Source organism: Abramis brama (assembly GCF_963993115.1).
Source record: "Abramis brama genome assembly, chromosome: 14".
Classification (NCBI taxonomy): Eukaryota; Metazoa; Chordata; class Actinopteri; order Cypriniformes; family Leuciscidae; genus Abramis; species Abramis brama.
The window spans coordinates 33,901,118-33,924,050 of NC_139976.1; the positions used below are offsets into that span (position 1 = coordinate 33,901,118).

At 39.3% G+C, this 22,933-nt stretch overlaps 1 protein-coding gene across 2 annotated transcripts; it reads right to left on the bottom strand.

The window, feature by feature from the left end:
- Positions 1-349: 349 nt before the first annotated feature.
- Positions 350-22,679, bottom strand: kansl1a (KAT8 regulatory NSL complex subunit 1a). 2 transcript variants are annotated; one of them, XR_014608937.1, is made up of 14 exons: positions 22,197-22,679; positions 17,692-19,082; positions 8,705-8,846; positions 8,342-8,496; positions 7,749-7,884; positions 7,473-7,644; positions 6,407-6,604; positions 6,157-6,324; positions 5,154-5,284; positions 3,754-3,972; positions 2,919-2,976; positions 2,712-2,824; positions 2,383-2,635; positions 350-1,619 (listed from the first exon to the last, which is right to left on the bottom strand). XR_014608937.1 is itself a non-coding variant. In XM_084134931.1 (14 exons), exons 2-14 carry the CDS (start codon positions 19,032-19,034, stop codon positions 1,467-1,469), a joined length of 3,141 nt encoding a protein of 1,046 aa, XP_083991057.1. In that variant the 5' UTR covers positions 19,035-19,082; positions 22,197-22,679; the 3' UTR covers positions 350-1,466. The 2 variants fall into 2 exon arrangements, 1 of the variants encoding a protein (XP_083991057.1); XM_084134931.1 differs by having other exon boundaries at positions 3,754-3,872.
- Between the last annotated feature and the right edge of the window lie 254 nt (positions 22,680-22,933).

Consider the following 22,933-nt stretch of genomic DNA (forward strand, 5'->3'; position numbering starts at 1 on the left):
GTTTACTTACAATGGCCGCCGCGTGTGCATGTGTTAAGGTCATGAGACCATAGGCTGTCCCATTTGTTATTTTAGGTTTCAGAAGGGTGCTTGTAAGCGCCCACTTTGCGGTCGATATGCGCCCTCTCTGGCTCTATGGGGATCTAGCGCGATTAAAAGCAGTGTTACATCACGAAAGTGCGGACTTGTGGGAAGACCTCGAGTGTTTAGGGACAGTGGTGGATTCAATAATGGATTCTACTGGCTTTTGTCGTGTCGGACTGATCACTCCAGTGTCAGAATCATTAAAGGGTAAATGCTGATTCATGTTGACAGCGTTACATCAAACAAATGAGACGTACAATCTGAATGGAGTTTGATTTGATTTAATGGTACTATTTACAAAAGGGTGTTTTTCTTTTTCTTTTTTCTGCAAATGATTTAACTTCTGAAACAGTCCAAATTACAATGAAACCTGTCTCAAATAGCTATGAAGAGAAAAAGACACATCAAAGAAATAAAAAAAGACATTGTGATTGTATGAAAAAGAAAGAGACAGGGCCACAACAATAATGTCCAGTTGCATAGCAAGTAGATTCTCGAAGGGGCGACAGTGCTGAGTAAGAACACTAATATGGGGTCACATAAACATTGACTAAGTGAAGGAAAAACAGACACCTTGCTAACACAAGATTCCGTAAAACTCCATAACCTGAGAAGGGCAGGTCTGCGTGAAACATCTGGCTCCTTTACGAAGGAATACAAAGTACAATCTCAACAGATGATGTAGAAAGATCCAGGAACATTTAAGGACTGAAGTGTCAGATCTAAACTAATGTGCACTAAAGGCTTTGTTTTGCAGAGCTTGCAATTTTTCCATTACATTGTGATACATGATGTCATGAACATTAGCATGCTCCAAATGCTGGTGGGAAATTGTTAAAAAGAAAGAGAAAAGGGGGGAGGGTCGAGGAAGAGAACAAGATATTGACGCCCTGTGAAGTGCTTTTTAACTGAGGAGAATATCTCTGCTTGGTGCACGACCATCAACTGAGAATAATGCGGCAAGTATTTTTGTCAGGTTTTGGTTTTTCACTTCACAAAACATGAATACATTTATAACAAGTCAGCAGAGAGGCACCCTTTGGTCAAGCCCTCTTTAAGTCTGCTACACAGTGCACTACATAGTGTTCACCTGACAGGTTAGAATACCACACTAAGTCCCAATGATATATTTAGCTGACTATGAAAACATTTATGGAAACAACTTTCATACATCTCATTTACATTTTTCTTTCATTTTTCAGGTTTAGCTTTACTATGTTCGGTAATATTCACTAAAAACTGTGAAAATAATTGGCTGATGTTTGAATATCAAACAACAGAAGTCCCGACAGAATCTTTTTTTTTTTTTTTTTTGATTAGTATGAGTTTTTTCTCAGTTAATGCCATAAGAGGTGTGGTTTTAAGGTTTAATGAGTTCGTCGTCACGGCGAGGAGGCGTCACTCTCTGACTCCGCCCTGCAGTGGGCGTCGGCTCTGATGACAGTGGGAAAGCTCAGTTGATCCTTGTCCATCTCAGGCTCCACAACTGGGTCCTCAGGCAAAGGAAAACTCCTGAGTTCCCAGGGCTGGACCGTCTGCCAGGAAAACACGCAGAGTGTTAAGAACGGCATATGAAATCAAATCAATGGACAAATCTATTTTCAGCGCTTCTCAACAAGGGCCACACGGTTTTTCCCATGCATTTTCTCCATAGGCATTTTTTTTTTTTTAAGTCAGAGTCATAAGTCTTGAATCAAAACTAATAGCTAAAATATAAACAGCACTACATACACTACGGTTCAAAAGTTTGAGGTCAGTAACACTTTTTTTTTTTTACGAAATTAATACTTTTAAGCAGCAAGGACACATTACATTATAAATGTCTTTACTGTCACTTTTGATCAATGTTACAAAAGTTTTCTATTTGAAATAAATGCTGTTCTTTTAAACTTTAAGAATCCTGAAAGGATCACGGTTTCCTGCTAAAATATGAGAAGCACAATGTTTTCAACATTGATAATAATCAGAAACGATTCTTGAGCAGCAAATCATCAAATTAGAATGATTTCTGAAGGATCATGTGACAATGAAGACTGGAGTAATGATGCATTGATCACAGGACTAAATTACATTTAAAAAAAAAATTTGTTGAGACAAACTCCAGAAAGATTTGGATTTTTTTTTTTACTATTGCAATAGAATAATCCAGATTAATTTCAGGCTGTTCTTTAGAAAGCAGAATGTACACCAAAAGAGTATCTCTCACTTTATAAGCATTTTTCTATGGAGGAAATGAATATGATTTCTAAACTGCTGAGCACAGTTGAAGTGAACAGCCTGGGGACGTGTGTATGTTACCTTCTCTTCAAAGGTGCAGTCTGAAGTGGAGCCGCACGTGTCTTCGCTGTACAGCAGTCTGTGTGTGTCTCTGGTGTACGGTGTGTGTGCGTCCCGCGAGCAAGGCGTGTCGGGGCTGGGTGGGCTCAGGGGGGACGGCACGGGCCCGTAGTCCTGCAGCAGGTGGAAGTGACTTGCGTCTGGGGAAGAGGGCTGAGAAGGGTTCGTTCCGACTATTGATGGTGTCGTTCGCCCGTCCAGGGATTTATAGGACCTGAGGAACGATATGGTTAACTATTAACTCAAAATCAGGGAAACCGTTCTTTGGTAAAATCAAGTAGGACGAGCACCTGCTGCATCTCCTCTTGGCGGGCGCGAGAGCCGTCCATCGCCAGCGAGAACGTTCCTGGTCCTCACACGGCTGGTGGTGTTTCGAGAACATGGCATCTGAAAGGTCCTCCACCTACACGGAGGAATCATTAGGTGACATCGCCAATAAGGATCGACAATAGCTTGATTTGGAAATGCTTGAAGAGAAAAAAAGATGGATGTTTTACCGGAATGTTATCGTCTTCCTCTGCCAGTGGTTGGGCTAAGGTGTCCACTTCTCTCCATCTGAAAGAAGAGTAGACATTTTTTTATACATTATATAATGTATAACAGATATTATAATGTGGATTACATTGTGAGAAGGGCTGTCACTTTTGTAAAAAAATCCCGTTCGATTTTTGAGACATAAGTGTTCATTGAATCGATTGTAAAATCGATTTTCTATGTCTAAAGACGTTTCCATTTTAAACGCCAAATATAGGCAAATCCACGGACAACTAACAGGCATTAGGGCGAACGTAAAGAGGGCGCGCCGCGCTTAAGACACGCACAAATCAGCAATATTTCTTATGATTTATTGGTGTGAAGTTTCGTGCACAATGACAAACAGGAGTGCAACATTCTCGAAAAACAAAAAGCAGAGTGGATTGCCATAACATCACTGAAAAACATCACTGCAGGCTTCAACATGGCTGTTTACGACTAGAAATGTCAAACAAATTTCATCTACGTAGGCGATTGTAGACCATAGCCCGAATCTGTATCTATAATATGCATGAGACTGTCTGAATACTGGCAGAATTCACATTTTTGTAGTAAAAGAGACACATTATGCAGAAGGATAATTTGCTGTTATGTGTGTTTGTCAGAGCCTGCAGTTGCTGTGTGACGCGCGTTCGCTGCGGGCGTATCGTGACGAGCTGGACGCGCTCCGAGAGAAAGCCGTTAAAATCGATTCCCTATTTTCGTTTTCGAAACTTGTGTTGGTTGGTCCGATCGATTGTGCAATCGATTTTCGAACGTAAAGTGACAGCCCTAATTGTGAGCGATTTGGAGACACACCTGGGTGTGAGGATTTCCTTGTACTGAAGTTTCTCCACTCTGGTGGTGGCGGCCACTGACATGGGAATGACGATGTTGTTGATGTCAAACGGACTCTCGCCTCTTCTCCTCCGTATGGGCTGTAGAAAAGAACAAAAATGCAAGTAATAAATGAAAAATGATCACAGCTACTCTGTACCTTAAATCCACACTGGAAATTGGTGGCAACACTGGCTCGGCCTGTTGTTTCACAGTTGAAAAGGAAACGGATGAGACAGAAAAACAACGATTTACTAGAGACGCAAGTATACGCTTAACATTCACATCAAAACTGAAGTGTACAACAATACTGCTCACTAACAGTGTATCCGCAGATTTAAATTTGAGGCTTTTAAAGAACATTTTTAAGGCCTGCACAAATAAAATGATTATTCTATGTGCATCCAGTACAAACCCATACAATCTCATTCAACAGTTAAAATTCTCAAAGCATGTTTTATTCAATTACATACTGAAATTATACATTACATACCAATTAGAGGTCAACCAATACTGTATTTTACTGAAATGATGATATTTTAGATTTAGTCCGAGAGCTTTCTGTCCCTCCATTGAAAATGTATGTACGGTACTGTCCATGTCCAGAAAGGTAATAAAGACATAATCAAAGTAGTCCATGTGACTTCAGTGGGTTAGTTAGAATTTTTTGAAGCATCGAAAATACATTTTGGTCCAAAAATAACAAAAACTACGACTTTATTCAGCATTGTATTCTCTTCCGGGTCTGTTGTCAATCCGCGTTCACGACTTCGCAGTGACGTAAGACGCTGCTGACGTAAGACCCGCGCTGTATTCAAGCTAAAATATAGCAATACCAAAATACAAACAATGTAGAATAGCTTGAATACAGCGTGCGTCTCCCTCAGACTGTAAACGAAGCTCGGGTGCACCAGATAACACGTCAGCAGCGTCTTACAAAATGTATTTTCGATGCTTCAAAAAATTCTAACTAACCCACTGAAGTCACATGGACTTACTTTGATGATGTCTTTATTACCTTTCTGGACATGGACAGTATACCGTACATACATTTTCAATGGAGGGACAGAAAGCTCTCGGACTAAATCTAAAATATCTTAAACTGTATTCCGAAGATGAACGGAGGTCTTACGGGCTTGGAACGACATGAGGGTGAGTCATTAATGACATAATTTTCATTTTTGGGTGAACTAACCCTTTAAATTCATTTAGATTCATTTTTTTGCATTTTTCTCTCTCGCTTTTCCCCCCCGATAATATAGTGGCAAGAAAGGGGGACGGGATCGGAAAGGACCACAAGCTGGGTTTCGCATTCCGAAGTCGCCCAAAGTTTGAATTGTGCCACGCTCCAGAGTGCTATCGGCTGTAAATAATGAACGTACCACACTGTTTCCCAGAGGAGTGCTGCTCTCAACGGGGAGGGAGAGCTGTCTGGTCAAGGGACTGGTGTTGGAGGAGTGAAGGCTGGACAGAGACGGACATGGACTGCCTGCATCCATCATCACTTTTGGTGCTTTATGAGAGAAGGAAATATATACACACACATATAAGACACTGATATGTGCTTATTGAACATTTAATTTCAAAACTGTAATAGTTTTAGTTTAATTGTACAGGTGCATTTTTTTTATCAATTTCATTTTGATGCCATTTTTGCCCCAAGCCCCCATTAATTTCCGTTAATGTATACAGCCCATTCAACTGAAATGAGATTGCCGGTGGTTGTGTATGGATGAAGTAAAAGTATTAATTAGAATGGACTATTTAAAGGGGTCCTATTATGTTTATGTTTTTTCAACGTTCTTTAGTGTGTAATGATACTGTTTGAGCATGAAAAAGGTCTGCAAAGTTACAAAGCACAAAGTCACTTCAAAGGGAGTCAGTATATCAGTAATATCAGTAAGGACTGTTTCTGAACTTCCTGAAACGCCTCTATTGTAGCCTTCAGTTTTCCAGGAACAAACATGTCACAATATTCCTCATTTAAATAATTCCCGGCCAAGGCATACACAAAAACAAGGGGAATGGCTGGCTGATTTGCGTTAGTAGTGTGTTGTGATATTGGTAAGTGGAGTGACATTTCACACACTCGCAGCGGTTGACCAATCACAACACTAGTCTAGCCAACCAATCAGAGCACATTGAGTTGTTCGGAAGAAGGGGCTTCACAGAGAAAGGAACTAAACAGAGTGTTACTGACAGACGGAAGAGAGGAGCTGCAACAATGTCAAATATGTGGGAAAAAAAAGTGTTTTTTGAACATTCAAGCATGAAAGCCTATTCTAGTAGAGCCCAAAAACAAAATCAAGACTTTAAAAAAGGGCATAATAGCACCACTTTAGGACATATTTGGAGTCATTTTTGTATGGAAGGCAGTGCACTCACAGTCTGCCCTGTCCAGTGAGAGCTCTCTGACTCTCTTCCTGCTGTGACTCCGGACCAGCACACGATCCGCCCTGCAGGGTGTGAGTGTGTCCGGCTTTGGGACACATGAGATGTTGTCCACCTGCTGCCTGTGCAGCTTCTCCAACCTGCTCTTGTGACGGGCCAATCCTGACAGAGAGAGAGAATTAAAAGTGAATTACTTTGGCCAGTTTGTCGCAGACTGTGAGAATCAACATGTTTGTGTACTTACGGACTGCGGCCGCATGCGAATTTGACAGTCTGAATTTGTGTTTAGAGAGGAAGGATGATGATGATGATGATGATGGTGGTGGTGTGATGGAGAGCTTGTGTTTGAGAGAGATCTTCTTCGGCGGTTTGATCCTGTCAAAGGGACGAGTCTGCCAATGAGACCTCAACACCTTCTGCAACTGTAAGCTGAGAGCCACATCTGAGAGACCAACCAGAGGAAGAAGAAGACAGAATTGTTACAATTAATGACATTTATCACATCTAGTGCCCTGTTTACACCTGGTATTAAGATGAGTTTTGGTCGATCGGATCATAAAAGAAATCAGAACAGAAGTGGTTGAAAGTAGACAAAAGAGACAGATTAAAACACCAGGTGTACACGGGTATGTGTCTGCCTTGTCCACTGGTGATCCGATAGACCAAAACACATCTTAATACCAGGAGTAAACAGGGCCTAGGACTGCACCAACTAATTAATAAAACTGATAATCTGTGGATCGTGAATTTCTGGCAAAGAGAACACATTAAAGTGCATAAAAAATGTTCAGGCTTGGTAAATTCTTTCAAATGTTTTTTTTTTAATCATTTGTGACTTCAGTTACATGGGTAATTTTTTTTTTTATTGAGATTTATACATCAAATCTGAATACAATAAGCTTTCCATTGATGCATTGTGTGTTATGAGAAAATTGCCTTTAAAGTTGTCCATTTATGTTCACGATTGTGCTGCATTCACTCACAAAAATAAATGTTTTATATATTTACGGTAGGAAATTTAAAAAATATCTTCATGGAACATGATCTTTACTTGATAGCCTAATGATTTTTACCATAAAAGAAAAATCTATAATTTTGACCCATACAATGTATTGTTAGCCATTGCCACAAATATGCCCATGCGACTTATGACTGGTTTTGTGATCCAGGGTCACATTTTATATAGTAAAAAGTTTTTTAATTATTTTATTTCACTACACACACATATGTGTAATCTACATATAGCGATATTAAATCATTTAAAATGGTTTTATTAATATATGTAATGTATGTGTGTGTCTACATCTCACCCGATTGCATGGACAGAACGGGGTGGATGCTGTGGTCTTGATGTGCAACTCTCTCCAGCAGAGGGCAACCATAAGGTAAGTCTGGTTTGGAGAGAGGACGAGCAATCCCACACATGACACACAAACCATTGACCTCACATCCTAGTGGAGGTGAAAATGACGCTCTCTGAACCTGATAAAAGGAGGAAACTCACTTCAGATACACTTTAAAATAAGCAAAAAAGGTTCTCCTGGAATATTAATACATTCATTTATACCAACAAGCTTCACACACACCTTGCCATTGAGATTGTGGAAAGTGTTTGGGTGGATTAAACGTCGTCTTCTGCAGGTCACCAGCGGGCGTGTTCGTGCGGATGTAGAGCTGCTGTCCAGACTCGAAGGACATGTGTCGGACATTTCTGCCACGCTACTGAAATTTAGAAAATGTAAAATGCAGTTTTTGCCAAGCTAATGGATAATATGACATTGTGATACAAGACACCACTGCATTTACCCTGTCTGGGTTTATTCTGCAATAATGGCTGGTTAATAATGTTCATTTAAAGTTATATAATAATGTTAAAAGTTTTTAGGGCCTATTTATATTAGATGCCTAGATGTACTTACATCTAAAAAGGAGCTGTTAGGCATGTACTTAAAGTATAAAATGTGTGTGTGTGTGTGTATGGTGCTGCTGTAATGTGTTTAATCTAATCTACACATTAAGTGCATTGTATACAATGATTAGTTTAAATATTAGTACATAGTAGTTAAAGACAATATAAACTGGGTTCAGTTATAATAATGTGTTAGCATATGGTAACAATAAAAAGTAAATTCAAATATTTACTCCAACACAATATGAAATATTAGCATTTTGTCCAAACCTAAAAGAGATGTCGTTTTCAGATGTGTCTGTCAAACGAGACTGGGATTCTGTGAAATTCTGGGATGTTGGTGAGGTCAGGACATTCTTATTAGCCTCCATTATATTTATGGTTCTCTGGCAGGAAGGGGCGGAGTCTCCCAGCTCCACAGGACCCTGCAGAGAGCATGTGAAAAATAAAAAACTACAACTTTATACAGCTAAATAAACAGATATTTCCATTAAACTAATTCCCAACACTCGTGACACTGGATACATTTCTTTTTTCTATCTCTCTCACTCACACACACACACACACACACACACACACACACACACACACACACACACACACACACACAGCAGATATCAAGCGTCTGCTAACCTTGCTGGCGCGCAGTTGGCGGTAGATGTCGACCTGCTGTCGGATGCGGTACTCCAGGTCTGATATCTGAGCCTGCAGCCATGTCCAGTGACTGATGATGGTGGCTCTTTCCCTGGCAAACCGGCCTTCTGCTCTTCTCCATCTGAGAGAGAGAAGTGAACAATCCGGTTAAACACGTTTTAAGTTAGACATTTAGTTGTTTAGCTAACTGGGAGAGTCGTTAGAGGGTTAGTTCTCATGGTCTGTTTACTTCAGTGAGTAGAAACTGCCTGTGACGACTCCGATAAAACAAACAGGAAACCCTTTAAATTATTCTCTGTAATGTTTCCAGCCCTGATGGTCCAGATTACAGACATTAATCAATCATTTTGACTGTAATAATGATGCATAACACATAGAGGGCACTGTTAAATACATTCAGCACAGACAACCCACTTACAGATGCCACAATACTGTTCATCCCTTTTTTAAATACAGTCATAGTCTTTATGTCACAGCCCTGCAAAACAACACTTGCCACCTTGAATTTCAACCACTTCCTTTGCAACCAAGAGATGGCAGAAAATGGAAATAACGTAACAAGGCCGGGTAGACAATAAGACCAAAATATATCACAATACGAGTATTTTTTTCACAATAACCATATATATATATATATATATATATATATATATATATATATATATATATATATATATATATATATATCATGATATAGTTATTTTTTATTGTAAATAAGGTTATGATGCCAAAATTTCCGATGACACTGAAATGTCACAATTATAGATTCTACACAAACCTAGCCAAACTAATGTAAGTTCAAGCTTACCAAAGACAAGTAAACTGTCAGAAATATAATCAAAATAAAGAACCTAATTACAAGCAATAAGACAAATAAATAAAATAAAGATAAAAATTAAATAGAGTGGTCTATCTAACATTAGTAACGCAGGAATAAACACTACAGAAATTGAATAATCAAATGTTAAACAGTCTTTATGGTGTGAATTGAATACACAATGATTCTTACTAAAGTTATTCAGTCAAGAGCAGAGTGATTTTCTTTTTTTCTTTTGTTGTTTGGTTAACGTTAAAGAGACAGCAACGAGGCTTCTGTCACTTTGAGACCCTAACATACACAGATCCAATACTGGTACACATCCCGATTGTTTATGACTGTTCACGCGAATACTCGCCAAAACGGCCATTTTCATAAACAGTGCAATACTCACAAAGATAAGCACAATAAACAGCGAAAAAGAAAAATTCATAACTTATACTGTGTGAAAAAACGTCTGTCAGATCGGCATGTAAGTGCCAAACTGAATTCTGTTTGAATTTATCTTATTGTGCTTGAATGGTCTAAACTGGCAAGGCTTTAAAAAAATGCATAGAAAATGATCAACTCTCATGGCGACGCAACACAGAGTCATGTGAGCATAACCGCACTAGACAATAATCCAAAATTTCATTCTTTTAACCATTTTTTGTGTGCATCTACCCGTTTATATAACATTATTACAACCCATGATTTGCCATTGCTAGTTGGAAGGTTTAATAGCTTAGGGGGAGGTCAAGTCATTGGGCAAAAATCTGTGTAGTGCGAGATAGTCAACATTTGAAAGAGAACGTTCTCGAGCAAGGTGTATGGCTAGTATTGTGACTACAAACATGACACTGGCTGTCCATGCTGGTCTATCAGGGTTTCATGACACTCCTGTAGTGTGATCGGTACACTCCTACACAAAAGAACACCAGCATCTCATGGTAAATGTCCCTCTCAGCACATTCCCACTGCTTAATGCCTCAGTATGAGCACCGCCTCATACGGTCATATTTGCCCACGTGGAATCCGGCAACTCGCTGTAAGAAAGATAAATGGAGTGGAAATTTACATGTGCACTGTTGAGCCCTGTGAACCACCAGCACACACGGGATAATCAAAAATATTACTCTGTTCTGACCTGAGGTCGAATGTTTTTGTAGAACGACTATATAATGACTGTACATTTTTTTCTCCTCACAAAATCCATCAATTTAAACTCAAATCAACATTTAACATCTATTTATTTAATAAATTAACATGTAAATATGTAAAAAGAAAAATGGGATGATCACAAAACATTTATTTTGTGTTAATGATCAACTGACTGTACATTATCACTTCCATGTAGCATAATTTCAAAAGCCAGGCCTACGTTGAGTCCAGCTCCGAATAAAGAGACTGAATTATTCATGCTTATTGACTGCAGGCCATTTAAAAGGTGCCACACTAAATGCAAAATTACTAAGGAAAACATGATTCAACCTATAATACGTCCAGAAGGTAAAATATACTCTGCTCCACTTTACTGCAACCCTACAAATTTCTTTTGTTTCAACTAATGCGGGGTTCAAACTACACGATATGAGCCTGATTTTGGCACGACGCGTTTGACGTAGGGTGTCGAGGTGATTCGTAAACAACAATGGGCATTGGGACACAAGAATCAATTGTTTAATCTCCCATAGTGTGTCATAGTGGACAGAAAGACTAGCATGTTTAATTTTTTTTGGTCCTCCATAAGGGGTTCCTTCACATGTGTTTTGACGAATAGGCGCACAGAAGCTTTCAAACATGGTGGTATAAGAAAAGAGAGCCGATGGTAGTGGTGCTGCTAGGTGAAATTGTTAATGTTGTTAGCTATGTCAACAATACTCCTGCATTTATGATTTAGGTTCTCTCGAGGGACGACCAGGACAGAGTGAAAAAAGATAAAATGATGACGAACAATAGCGGAGGCACTACAGCAACCCGGTGAGCAGCGGAATTAGCATTAAGCTAACACGCAGCTTCGGTAGCCATTGTTTGTAGCTTCGACGACATCACGCGCGCCATTAAAAACAGAAAATGATGATTGGTCGGGAAGCAATCTGACGTTTCTTGTCCACGACACAAATTCATAATCTGCATAATCTGACAGTGACTATTTTAATAGACAAAAACATTGTGTAGCCTGAACCCGGCATATGAGGTCAAGCCGAGACGGATCAATCTATTGGTCATACATCTTCCCATATACAAATTTGTTGTCAATGTTCACAAAACTTGAACGAGGCGAAACTCGCTTTCCTGTCCCCTGCATTTCCATGCATATGAATGAAAGTCAAAGGAACGAAAAGTGTAGTGTGATTGCCCCTTTAACCGTGATTATTCACTATATAACAACTGCTTGATTGTTGTCATTGGTCGATCTACTCTTCCACACATGGACGTGAGCGTTTGGACGACGGGGAGGGCAACAACAAAGGAGTCGTCCTCCCTCGCTGTGCCTGCTGTGAAGTGAATCATCTCGTAATTGTGTTTCATAAATCACATTGGGCTGATGGAGGGAGTACAAAGACAGAGTCATTTAGCATGAATGTTCTCCTGCCTTTGTTCTTGGATTTCAGACTGTGAGACAAAGAGACTGGATGAACCAAAACACAGATAAATACCAGCTGGCTCATCAAACTGTTTTATATGGAGACCTGTCTGTTATTTTTCACTCGTACAGATCCAGGTTACACTGTAGTTTAGGTTAAAGCGAGAATGAAAGCAGTTATAACAGGGAGGGATGAATTTCTGCTCTGTAACTAGTCTAGTGAGCTTATCTGCTTTCTACATAGGCAGTTGCCTTTTAAGGAGTTTGCTAACTGAAATAAAACCTGAATAAAAGACTTGCAAGTGAGTTTTAAAATTGCATCTTGCAAAGCTAACACAAAAACTGGGCTAAGTAGTCCATTTTAAAATTGCACAGAACTATATTAACTAATACATTTCCATTGATAATCAAGTATATTTTTGCTTTGTCTGTATTTTTATTGAGCTCTGCGTAATGCATTCTGGAATGTGATTTTATAAAGAAATCTAAAGCTTGAAGAATACAGAATCAGTTGACATGAATGCTTAGCGTATGCGATAGAGCTGCACGATTAATAATTAAAAGATCACAATCTCGATTCAAACACCCACGCAATTTTATTCCTAAATGTCAATGATTCAGATATTTCGATTAAACCTTTAAAAATCACAGCGGAACATTACAATCTGTGTTCACGCTGTCGCTGCGCTGACCCTGCGCTGACCCAGAGGAAGCGGTTATCATAGGTAACTTCAGACTAATCGAGTCACGAACGCCGTGCTACGTTAGATTTCACAAACGTAATTCCTATCGACCAGCTCACTTGGCACGGCGTTCGTGACTCGATTAGTCGAGACTGTTTTCCAAGATGACTCCAGCCTGTAAACGCGTAATGTACTGTCTTTATAAAGTATCTTCTTATTAAACTGTATGTACACTTACAAAGTTCTCAATGCTTCGGTTTGCATGTAGGGACCCTCATTATGCTACTGTGTTAGTGTGAGGCTATTTTGAGCCTTGTTAGTGGTATTAACTAGCGATTTACTTTTACTTACTCTGTGCCCCATATACTAGCGTTATAAGCTAATCTGTTTTTAGAGATAAAACTCTTTACATTCGATTTTCATGAAAACGCATCCCAGGGAACAATCGACTCGGTAACCATGTTTTAATTACCCCTAGGTTCATTTTTCACCGGAATTGTCCTTTAAAATTTGAAAATGAAGGAATTAAGACAGAAATAAATATTATTATTGTAATTTTACAGTTGTAATGTAAATTCAAATTAGTATTATTAAAATTATTTTCCAGTAAAATATTATAAAAGTAATAATTATTATTTTGTCATTTTATTTAGAAATGTTTAGCTATATAATTATTTAGTATAGTCAAAATTATAACAATAATATTTAAAATTATTTATAAAGCCATTTTGAAAATCACAAATTGAGCAACCTTACCCAACTAAAAAGCACAGCAAACCAGGAATATTTTTGAGAAAAAACTATTTAGATAAATTCGATTTTTTCCCTTCAAATCGTGCAGTCCTTACTGTAAGCATAAGTTTGTAGAATGAGGGCTATATATAACAAATCTGAAAAAATGTAAGCATCGGGGTCGAAAACACAGCTGTAATATTTGAGTAATGACGCAAAAACATGCACAAGGACGAAAGCAAGAATGGAACAGATGGAAGGAGAGAAAGAAAGAGGGGATAAAAAGAAAAGAATGTGAGGTGGTTAGGCTTGGCAGAGAAACGCAGAGGAATTATGGGGGGGAAATGGTGAAAAGGGGTGGAGGAATGCAAGTGGAAAAAGAGAGCGTCTGAAAAAGTGAGAGAGGAAAAAGTTACGTAACACGAGTGGGCTCGGCTCAGACAGCGGGAATGGGAGGAGAACATAACAGACAATAGTGAAGGAGGATTCTACAATGAGAGAGATAAAGACATGACAGAAAGAACAGAAAAAAAGGAAAATCATAAAAGCCCTGACAAAATGACGTGTGTTTATGATGGGTTACATTTCCAAACATCATATCCCCAAAAGATATATCAGCTCCTGTCAAAGGCCAACAGCAGATTTGTGGATGTAAGACTGAACTATTTTCATAAATGTAAACACAATACCAATAAACATGTCAGACAACCACAAAGTTTATCTGGATCGTAACAAACAAATACACTGATACTCGTCTTTATCAGAACAAAAAAAAGGCACTTCTTGTCTTGTCTTTTTCTCACATTTATGTGTGAATCTCATGACAAGAGAGTATGTGGGGTTATATTTCACAACCACTCAATTTCTTTATACACCATAAATGAAATCATGCAATACAGTATTTCTGTAGGCCTGCGTGATTTGGGGAAAATGTCATATTGCAATTATTGAGGTCAATATTGCGATTGCGATATAATAAACAAATGATTTCAAGAGTCAACTTGTTTGGTTCTCAGTTAAAATGCACACACAGATTAGTGATAATGCTGAAATGTGTATTTCTCAACTCAAACTAGCAACAACTAAATGCAGCGTTTTGAAATAATTTTTTTTTTTTTCTACAAAATTAAATAGTGACATCTTTGCATTACTGCAAACTTGTTATTGTCTCAATAGTACAATAGTATAAAATAAATGTCTTATTTACCTGTGCACTTGCTGTCTAACAGGTAGGGCGTATACAAAAATTGAACAAAGTTATCAAACAGTCTGCACTGCAAAAATTATAAATTAAATACAGAATAATCCTTATTAAAGCTACAAAAGTTATTTAGTCAAGAGCAGTGAGTAATTTTATGTTCCCTTTGTTCTTTGATTAACTTTACTGACAGAAAGCTTTATTGGCTGCTGTCCCTTTAAGAGCAGCCGCGGGTCTCACACGCGACTCATTCTCTCACAACTCTTCACGTTCATCATAAGACTGCTCTTATGTTATGAAGATACTCAACAAAACGGACATTTTGGTATAATTGTGTGTGTTATTGTTCGTTCAAGCGTGAAAGAGAACTGTATTCTGGCGTGCAGTCTGTGCGCACGATACACTGCAGTCACTCAGGACATTCACAGGCAGCGCGTAATTGACAACAATTAACGGATGCTGCGTTGATTGCGTTAAATATTTTATCAATATTTAATCAAATATAACGTTGACAGCCCAAATTTATTTATTCTATAAAATCGCAGCATTTTGCGTCATATAATCGCATAGGCTTGACATCGCAATTGCGATATGATTAATCGTGATTAATCGTCGACCAATGACTTCCATTGTATGGACAAAATTAACCCTAAAAAACAGACTTTTTTCAAAATAATTTTGTTCCACAGAAGAAACAAAAAAGGTCATACTGGTTTGGAACGACATGAGGGTGAGTAAATGATGGCAATTTTCATTTTTGGGTGAACTATCCCTTTAAATCATAATGACCACAAACTTTATGTAAAATATGCAAAAACGTTAGGCTAGCCTATTTCTTTCTTTTTGATTTTGAAGTGAAACATGACCTGGGCATGTCTTTGTGAGATTCACCCACACTATTATCATCATAAGCCAATAAACATTCCACCATCTGTCAACATACTCAAAGGAAAATAGACAAAATGTGTGTGAAAAAAATTTCAGTAAATGGAAGATAAAAAAAAAAAAAAAAACATCTCTGTAGAGCACTAAACAGCATTCACTTCAGCTCTTGGTGGATTAAAGTGGTCTTTAATTGCAGTGATAGTAAATCTTCCATTAGCATAGCAGCTGTGTTCCATTAAAAGCTTCCAATTATAAGTGTGGATGTTTGGGATCAATGTCCTTGGATGTACAAAGTTTAAATTCATCTTGATTTAACTGCAGTCAGAGGTCAACAAGCAGCAGTTCCTCATACTCCAATTTCCCAACCGTCACACTGTGATGTCAAAAGCATGTGCCCAGACAGATTAGTCAGAGAACGTTGCTTGCAAATGATGAAATGGCACTGAAAATCAACAACCATGAAAACAAACACTTATTTAGAGCAGGATCATCATGCGTTCAGCCAGCAAACACACACCAGGAACAGATTCAGGCACATGTGATCATGCTGTTTAGTGAAACTGGGGCATGTTTCAGTGAGTTCAAATTTAACATCCAAAATCTGCATTCACGGATGCCTGATTATTTAGGTCAAAGGTGTAAAGCCAACTCTTTAGCGAGCTGCTAAACGGCTCCTTTTAAAACAGCTTCCATTAATAAATCAACCTAAAAAAAACTAACATCGGTTTCAATCCGCTTCCTTCGTTATTTCCCTAAATGTCTAATATCAGATCAAATATGATCAAAATTAATCTAAATGCTCATTGGGCTGATCTGCAAAGCAACAGGATTTGAGCACAAATATAAAAAAAAATAAAAAAAAATTTTTTTTTTTATATATTTCCCAATTTTCCAACACAAGTGGTCTGAAATGTGTGTGCTTCTGTGAGAGCTCACAATACCTAAACTGTTATTCTGTGCTCTTGTCTGTATATGCTTAAGAAAACAGGAAGCACACATGAAAATACACATGAAAGTGAAACAGCTAGAAAAACTTCTTTTTTTAATTTTTTTATTTATCACCTGTGGTTTACTTTGATTTCAGTACTAACCCAAACATCAGGGTTCTCCGTTTCACCCCCTCTATTTTCACCTACGATGAACCAGACTCTCCCTCGGGGGCCGAGCAGGAAATTTAACCTTGCTCAAGTTTTTAAACAAGTCCACAGCCGAGGAGGACAGCCCAAATGACTTCAGACTAGACTCCATTATGACAACAAGATCTATGATCTCACTGTACAAACAAGGTCGGAGGGGAAATTAACAGTGACTCTCTACAAGGTTCAGGGCATGAACACACAGGCCTACAGTCACAAACATGCCCCCACGCTCCCTCAGGACTCCCGTGAAAAGCCCACATGCTTTGTGATAGCAATGAAGTTACAATGGTTTGATGAGACTAATTCAAAAGGTGCGTCGTAATTCACTTACTTGTGCACTGTTTTATACCATTTAGTAGAATAAATAGTGACTAGTGTGTTCAGACTGAAAATTCCGAAAAGAAAAAATGCACATGAAACTGAAAAAATAACATGTGGAATGATGGACAGTTTATGCACTTAACAAATCGCAGCTGTTCTGATGTAGCGTATTTATAAAATGAATACACTAGAGAACACAACTAACAGCCTTGTTCCAAAGGAAATTCAAGAAGGACTAGTGACGTGGATCAGTGAAAAATCCAGGAATGCAAAAGAATGTTACAAATCCAATTAATTAAATACCTAAAAAACTGATTAAATAGTTCAATTATCTAAACAAAATCAGTTTCAAAACCGCATATGTACGCAGAACGAAACAAGGGGGCTCACGTGGTTTTAGAACAGAGCCTTTTACTAGGATTTTTTTCTTCAGTGTTGTGACGTACATCTGAGTGCAACGTATTATCGAAAAGAAACAATGTAGGGCATGGACTTGTTGTTGATTGGATTTTGAGATGTGTGGGCGAGACTCTCAAGTAAAATGAATAGTTCACAATAAGATCTACATTCCATTTCATGCTGACTTTAAAAGTAGGCTCTTTCTGAAAACAAACATTTGACTTACAGTTTAATATGACACTGGTCCACATCCACCCTGACAAGCTCCTCCTCCTCGACGTCGCTCTCTCCTCCCGAACTGCTCTCCGTGGCGTCCGAGTCAAACTGAGTCTCCGTCGCGAGCAAATGTGTGGTGCCGCTGAGATGCAGTCGCTCCAGTTCCGAGGCCACCCTGCCACCCTTCAAAAACCGACTCAAATTATGTGCGTGCGTGTCCACAGAAGCACGAGGCCCTCTCCATGCCCCTGGCTCCGCCCTACGGCTTGCTGTCGGGGTCAGAGTGCGCTCCAGAAAACCAGAGAGTTGCTGTTTGAAATGCCGCTCCACCTGTTTGGCCTGCACCACCTGCAGACGCTTGCGCAGACGCAGCAGGCGGCTTTCGATGTCCGTTTGCCTGTGTTGGCTCTGTTGAACCCGATCCCTGAGCAGAGCCTCCAGGTTGGGTGTCGGTAGGGTTGAGTCGTCATGGACTGGGGAAGAGCTAAGGGACGAGGGACAGTTGTCAAAGCCAACAATATTGCTACTGTTTGCTTCGACAACCATTCCACCAACGGGACTCTCCAGTTCTGCTTTAACCTCAGACAAAGCAGTGAGCTCCCTATGTGATGACACACCTTGAATGCTTGGTGTCAAATTCTGTTGTGGCTTCACATCACCGTTCTGTCCACTGGCTGTGAAGGTACCGACGGACTTTGAGGACACGGATAACAGCGCTTCCCCGTTGGTGGAAGGCTGGTTGCTGTCTCCGTTCACTGTGGCCACACTGCCTTTCTCAGCCACGGCAGCACTAGGTACGGCCACTTTCTTAGAGAGTCCGTTCACAGGCACCATGGTACTCCCAGCTCCGCCACCGTTGACAAGGCTCTTCAGTTGTCCTCCAGTCAGCTCGAGGGCGTGACGCTTTCTCAGCAAGAAGTCGCTGCCAGCAGCAGCGCTAGGGAATATGGAGCCGCTCAGCAGGCCGTGGCTCTTTAGCACCGACTGCTTGAGGACACCTTGCAGCTTCAGTGACTCCTTGACTTTGATGGACGAGGGCAATGATGTGACATCAGAGCACAAGTACGGTGCCAGTTTGCCCAGAGATGGGGCTTTCGACAGGGGATCCTGCTCCTGACCCTTGACGTTGTGGTAATGGGTGAAGTTCTGTCCGTCGTCGGAGTTGACGTGACACTTGCCGTTGCTGTGGGCGCCGGCAGAGTCCGAGACGGAGTCGGAGATGAGGATGTTGCTGGCGTTGCTGTTATTCTCTGTGCTGCCGGGGGACAGGGTGGACGAGGGAGAGGCGAGTTTGAAGCGGATGTGGCGGGCTTCGGCTGGGGCGTCAGTCAGAGCGGGCGCCATCGCAGCCATGCAGCCTGCACCTCCAAACCTTCACTCCAGCCCACCTGCACAGCCTGGCTGCAAAGGAAGAACAACACATTTAGGAGACCGCTAATATGCAGAATATTTTGAGACATAAATCACAAGAGTTGTTGATAACACTTTACTTAAAGCCTTTATATATGATGCATTAATTGTGCCTTGTAATGAACCTTATGATGCATTGTATGGTCTCATGAATAACTGTATAAATTATGATTATACATTATAATACTATTCACTGAACACACCTTTAGAAAGTATGAGTTAAAAACAAACAATTTCAGATATCAAATATAATAATGCATTTTACATTACAGTTAAATATGAAAATATATAATGCATTATAATGTATTGTACATCATGAATACCTTTATAATGGATGCATTTAACATCAAGTCAAATTAATCTTTAATAATAACCTGCTGGAGACACAAGCTATTTAAATAAGTCCACTTCATTTCTAAAACTTCACCAGAAAATACTCAGACAAGCGGTTTGCAACTCATTGCACTTCTGTAATCTGCATATTTATGACTAAAAAAGGATATTCAATGAGTGGGGCTTGAATCTCCATTTATCCACATGAATTATGTGGCATTATTAACTACAAATTCTCATCCAGACGGTTTTCTTATAAGGCGCAGAGCTTCGAGGCCTCATTTTGTGCCTGAAATTGTGGAGGCTTTCGTGAGTAATATACCTGAAACCCAATTGAGATTTTTTCCACCATTCCTAACCTAACTATTCATTAACATTTAATAATAACCTGCTGGAGAGACAAGCTATTTAGTCCACTTAATGTGTAATACTTGAATTGCGTAGAAAATAGTTTCCAACCCAATGCAGTTCTTTTATCTGCCTCATTATGTTTGAAATAGTATATTTAATGGATATGACCACCCCCAAAAATTGAATTGTATAAGGGGTTTTCCTATCTAAACGTTTTCTTACAACCTGACTTATTTTTAAGCCTCAGATTTCAGAGGCATTCATGAGGAAAGTACCAGAAACATAACTGAGGCCTCTGTCCAATAGGCCTAGTCCCAACAAGATTAGTTTTTGAAATAGGGAAATAGTTTTTGAGGGAAACACCTTGGAACAACGTGCACTGTTGAACCATTCACAAACAAACAAAAAAACAGGAAAGTACATTAATTGGGTCAATTGTGATGCCATTTTGGCTTTGAACTACATTTTTAGTCTCAATACACCAGATAAATTAAAATAAATACAGGCCAGAAGATAACTAGAGATAACAGAGCGAATGAACACAAACAGGACTCTGTTTTATCAGCACTTCTTGAAATTGAATTTATTTGCCCTGATGCTCTTCACCTTAATAAACTCACGGACCTCAACAGAGAGGGGACCATTATCATAGTCATTAGTATGGAAAGACCTACTCTATTCAGGCTTATGTAAGAGCAAGCCTCCTCATTGTCCCCTCCTCCTCAGCAGACCATCTGTGTCAACGGAATTAGGGATATGCCTTTAGGCCTCAACAGATAAGAGACTATCTCTCCATGAGTACATGTAGAAGGTTCTGCTCATGAATTACTGCCTTACAAATACCATAACTCAACATTAGCATTATAACATTTTACTGCCAATAAAGCATGTCAGTGTTGCTTCATAATTAAATTAATAGCCTTTACATTATCAAAGGAAGTATACTGACATGACAGAAGAGACTGAAGAATTTTACTAATATGTCATGATATTACTTGGCAGCAGTCTCACATGAAAAGTACACTCAAAATAAGTTTTTTAAGTTAAGCTAGCTTTTATTCGATCTACCAGTGGTGACAAATGATATTTGTTTAAACAAATTACCAACTGCTGCAGATTTACACAAAAGCTGTTTATTTTCATGTGTCTCTCTCAGATATGCTTTGTAAGCACAAAAAAAAAAAAAAAAACTCGCTTAATAATATTATTAATAAAGCTAATATTTTTAGTTACTCGTTCAATTCCATGACATGGCATGAAATGGGCTGGTGGTCATGTGATGTCAACATGGTGGTGCCCATGAGGGGGCGACCCCGCGCTATGTAGAATTAAACAGCTTTTTCTAGAACAATGATGTTTTAATAATATTTCTCAAAAGTGAACTTAAGGCATTTTTTTATTTGCAACAAATTACCGAGTGCACCTTTAATCTATAAACATTCAAACAAAACGCCGTGCCGTGTGTATTATCCGGCAGTTATCGCGTTAGAAGATCCTAACTAGGTTAATATGTCAATGTAGTAAACATGACAAATCCGGTTAAGGTTTAACAAAGGGAAGGGGCGAAGCGAGCGTACCTTAAAGAACCCACGAGTCTGTGTTCGCGCGAGTAATTTCAAATAAAATCAAATAAATGCGGGATTTTAGCATGACTGCGATAACAAGCGAGCTCCTCCAGAAAAATAATACAGGAAATATAAGAATAATAAACACTTAAGATCGCCATAAATAAGGAATGTGTATTAAATTAAAGTTAAATTCGTTTATAAAAGTTCACACACGAATGCCTGTCTAGCTTATTACAACCAAAACGCACAAGTCTAATTTTCCGCTGAACACACCACATGAACATTCACACCACTTCCGTGCATAAATTAAATAGCATTTCAGCTTAGACTCGACGTAGATGCTCATAAAATACATTGTAAAAGGGCTAAAGTTGATTTTAATGCATTCCTGAAAATCTCTCAAGCACCGTACAGTAAGCAGGAGCATTAATATGCTCTCAAACGGCCTTGATTACGTTATGCAAGTCATTTTAACCACCAATTTGAAAGAGAGCCGGCTTTAAACTGATAAGTTTAGTAGTAAAATGAGGCCGCGTGTTGTAGTAGCATCAAAAAAGGGGAGGATATATGCGTCCCTTACACTTAAAATGGGAATAAATAATACAAAAGAACACGTGTGAGTTTATTGCATGACAAAGTACTAGAGAGTAAGCCGTTTTAAAGGAACAAGCGACCATGCAAGCTTTCAACGCCGCATAAAATAAAACTGTACATATTATTCTTGCAAATACAACAGTTAATGGTATAAAATGAGTTAAACAGGAAGCTAAGATATGTGTGCAGGATTAGGTTTATGTAACATAAGTGTTGCTGCTCGAGATCGTCCACTAACAAAGAAAAAGGAGGAACCTACCACGTGACGGGCGCGCGATCCGAGGGAATTTCGGCAACTATTCCACCGACCTTTGGCTTTAATAGCACAATAATGTCACCAAAGCACAAAATAAGCCGTTTGGTCAGGCAACCCCGCCGCCTGTGCCATATCCGTGTCCGCTTCGTGAAAAACAACCCGGTTTCAGGACCCCTTTTCGTTATCGGCTCCGGAATCACGAAATGGGCGATACTAGACAACACCTTGCTGCTGCTGTCCCCTTCAGTGGATTATGGATAGCAAATATATATATTTTGTTGCATATTATGAATCGATTGTTTGCTCAGATACGAATTATTTTCATATACGCCTTTATTTACAGAGTTGAGGTGTCATAGACCACCGGTTTCGAGATCATTTTCTCATCGTTGGAGGGAGAAACGCACGAAAGATGGCGCCTCGTTCGTCTCCCTTGGATTTGAGCCTGACAAATACAGATGCAGAGCGTGTAGCGAGAGAGCCTGTAGGCGGGAGACATTCTCACGCCCGCCGCTAGAGTGACCGCAGAGCCGCAGCGCAGCGACTGGCCACTAGAGGGGGACTGCGAGTGGACTGAATGTTGGGTATTTTCAATGTTGTTGTTTTTTTTGGTATGTGGTGTATATATTTGTTGTGAAAAACAGCGCAAAGACATTGAGTATAAATACAATACTCACAAAAAAACAAAAACTATACAGTACCGGCCAAAAGTTTGTAAACAGTACTATTGTAAATGTCTC

Excerpts from the sequence above, each read along its gene's own strand:
- kansl1a (XM_084134931.1), bottom strand. The coding sequence starts at position 19,034 with ATGGCTGCGATGGCGCCCGCTCTGACTGACGCCCCAGCCGAAGCCCGC. Across the intron at positions 5,285-6,156 it reads CTCACTGGACAGGGCAGACT|CACCAAAAGTGATGATGGAT; the intron begins GTGAGTGCACTG and ends TCTCTCATAAAG. Across the intron at positions 2,977-3,753 it reads AAGGAAATCCTCACACCCAG|ATGGAGAGAAGTGGACACCT; the intron begins GTGTGTCTCCAA and ends CTCTTCTTTCAG.